The sequence below is a fragment of the Sinocyclocheilus rhinocerous genome, unplaced genomic scaffold, assembly GCF_001515625.1.
Source record: "Sinocyclocheilus rhinocerous isolate Xijiao unplaced genomic scaffold, SAMN03320098_v1.1 scaffold3806, whole genome shotgun sequence".
In the NCBI taxonomy this organism is placed as follows: domain Eukaryota; kingdom Metazoa; phylum Chordata; class Actinopteri; order Cypriniformes; family Cyprinidae; genus Sinocyclocheilus; species Sinocyclocheilus rhinocerous.
The window spans coordinates 76,740-79,382 of record NW_015658737.1 but is presented as its reverse complement, the minus strand read 5'-3'; the positions used below and the strand labels follow the sequence as shown (position 1 = coordinate 79,382).

The window sequence follows — 2,643 nt, the reverse complement described above, 5'->3', positions numbered from 1 at the left end:
CATGAAAAATGGGGGCAAAAACAAAAGTGTTGCGTTTATAATTTTGTTCAGTGTATATATATATATATATATCATATTTATTAATATTTATCATATTTATTTAAAAATCATACATATTGATTTTACATATTTTTCATGATTTTACTTAGTTATTTTAATATATTGCCACTTCAAGTTTATTTAAATAAAGACGTTGAAGCCAAGCAGCTTTTTCATTACAGCAGAAGCACTAGAAATATCTTAGTCTACATTGGGGGGCCTTTAAATACTGTCTTGGATAATGGGGGACCTTGGAGACAAAATGTTTTAGAACCACTGCTCTAGAGCAATTCATAACAGTTACTGTAAATCTTAGCAAGAAACAACTTGTGCACTACGCTTGCAATCTTTTTTCTAATCCTTTAGGTGACTACATTCTCAAGGCTTCTGACCTCTGCAGAAACTGAACAGCTACAGAATGTAGTTCAAAACATAGAGCTCCTCTCACTTCAGCAATTTGACACGGAACACTCATTCCTCAAGAAAATCAAGTATTGTGCTCACAACATCATTACATCTTGTCACATCACAACAAAAAAGCACATTTGTTCTAAATTCAATGAATTGAAACCTTTTTCTCTGTATTCAGGAACTATTTGGAAAATACCACTGGGGACAAGATACTTATCATCCAAACCGATTTTGATGAAGGCTCCCAAAGGTTAAATGTCATTGCTTCTGCGAAGTGAGTTAAATGTGGTTTGTGGCATATTTTGCTTGTTCAGAAAATGCAAAGCAGTGTAATTTGAACTTAAAATATATTTCCAGGTATTCTTCTATCAATGAAATCAACAAATTCAGAAAAGCGGACAATCAAAAGGTTTTTGTGTACTTCATCACTAAACTACCCAGAATGGACGGTGGAACTTCCTACATTGGGTTTAATGGCGGTAAGACGAGTTTGATTTCATCAATGACCAGCACTGTTTGTTTTAGCGAAAATCTCATCTCTAAAGTTTATTTTATAAGGGCCATGGAAATCAGTCCACATTGATGACCTCAGAAGATCAAAAGATATTGTCTCTGATATAAAAGCCTTGCAATGTCTGACCATTAGCCAGTTGTTTGAAGAGGAAGCAGATGAGTCTGAAGGTGATGTCATTTTATTTTTAAAATATTGAGTTCTTTTTAAAAGGATGATCCACATTCCCAAGAAATCCAAATCATTTTTAATTGCTTGCAGCTATGGAGGTTGAGGAGATGTACATGGAAGAAGAAGAAAAGATGGAGCTAGAAGACAATACTGTGAGCCACAAACCTCAACAACAGCACTATATTTTCAGTATTTTTGTGATACTATTGCCACCCTGTTCAGTTCAGTACATGTCTAGGAAGACTCAGTAAGTGAAGATGTTTTTGTATTTCTTGTGCTCTTCAGGGCTGGAAGAATGTTTTGGACACCACAGCACTAGTGCGAAGCTGTGTTCAGAGTGCAGTTGGCATGCTAAGAGATCAGACAGAGGCAAGCACCCGTAGCACCAAGAGAGTAGAGATTCTGCTAATGCTCTTGGCTGACAACCAGACTCTACACGGTGAGAGATCGCTGTTTCTATTGTTATTCTTTATAGCTTTCATTAACTGTCTTATAATGGATCACTGATATTTAGGTATTTATGTTACCAGCTGAATTTCTAAAAACTTTAAAGAAGCGAATTCATTTTCTGTTGATGACTCATGATGAAAACACAATCTCTGCCAAGAGCTGGGTCTCAAAGGAAGCACTAAATACTGATGCGTTGCAAGAAGGTGGGACTTTTAGGTAAGTGTCAAGTCAAGTCACCTTTATTTATATAGCGCTTTTAACAATAGAGATTGTGTCAAAGCAGCTTTACAGTATTAAAATAGGAAAATAGTGTGTCAATGCAAAAGGACAATAGTAAACACTCAATTTTCAGTTAAAGGCAGTTCATCACTGAATTCAGTGATATCATCGTCCAGCTCAGTTCAGTTTAAATAGTATCTTTGCAATCAAGTCGACGATATCGCTGAAAATTAGGTGTCCCCAACTAAGCAAGCCAGAGGCGACAGCAGCAAGGAACCAAAACTCCATTGGTGACAGAATGAAGAAAAAAAAACCTTAAGAGAAACCAGGCTCAGTCGGGGGGCCAGTTCTCCTCCGGCCAGACAAACCAGCAGGTTGATCCATGCTGCAGCAAAGTTTGATTGTGCAGAGGGCTCATCTGGTTCCGTGGTCTTGTCCCGATAGCTGTCTAGGAGACAAGGTCTTCACTGGGGATCTGTCTCTGGGGCTCATCTAGTTGTCCTGATCTCTGCTGAAATTCAGGGCTGTAGAGGCCATCTCAAGGTGCTGATCCACCATCTGGGCTTGATACGGACTGGATCTGGTGGCTATGCTGACCTTGGAATTAGACAAGAAACAGACTAATATTAGCATAGATGCCATTCTTCTTACAATGTAACAAGTACATTGTGTGTTATTGGAAGTGTTCCCGGTTCCGGTTGTCCTATTTAATGCAGCCTAAAAATCCTTTAACGGATTTGAATATTAGAAATGTGTTAGTGTGTTATGTGTAAGCCAGGTTAAAGAGATGGGTCTTTAATCTAGATTTAAACTGACAGAGTGTGTCTGCCTCCCGAACAATG

The 2,643-nt window shown here is 38.1% G+C and overlaps 1 protein-coding gene across 5 annotated transcripts in view; it reads left to right on the top strand.

The window, feature by feature from the left end:
* LOC107722845 (E3 ubiquitin-protein ligase rnf213-alpha-like) overlaps positions 1–2,643 on the top strand; it is a 114,572-nt gene that overhangs the window by 75,826 nt on the left and 36,103 nt on the right. For all 5 annotated transcript variants that reach the window (XM_016531338.1, XM_016531336.1, XM_016531337.1 and 2 more), the window contains 7 exons: positions 406–530; positions 629–724; positions 808–929; positions 1,009–1,131; positions 1,223–1,284; positions 1,418–1,571; positions 1,663–1,798. In XM_016531338.1, the coding sequence (XP_016386824.1) occupies positions 406–530; positions 629–724; positions 808–929; positions 1,009–1,131; positions 1,223–1,284; positions 1,418–1,571; positions 1,663–1,798 (818 nt within the window). The remainder of the gene's footprint in view (positions 1–405; positions 531–628; positions 725–807; positions 930–1,008; positions 1,132–1,222; positions 1,285–1,417; positions 1,572–1,662; positions 1,799–2,643) is intronic.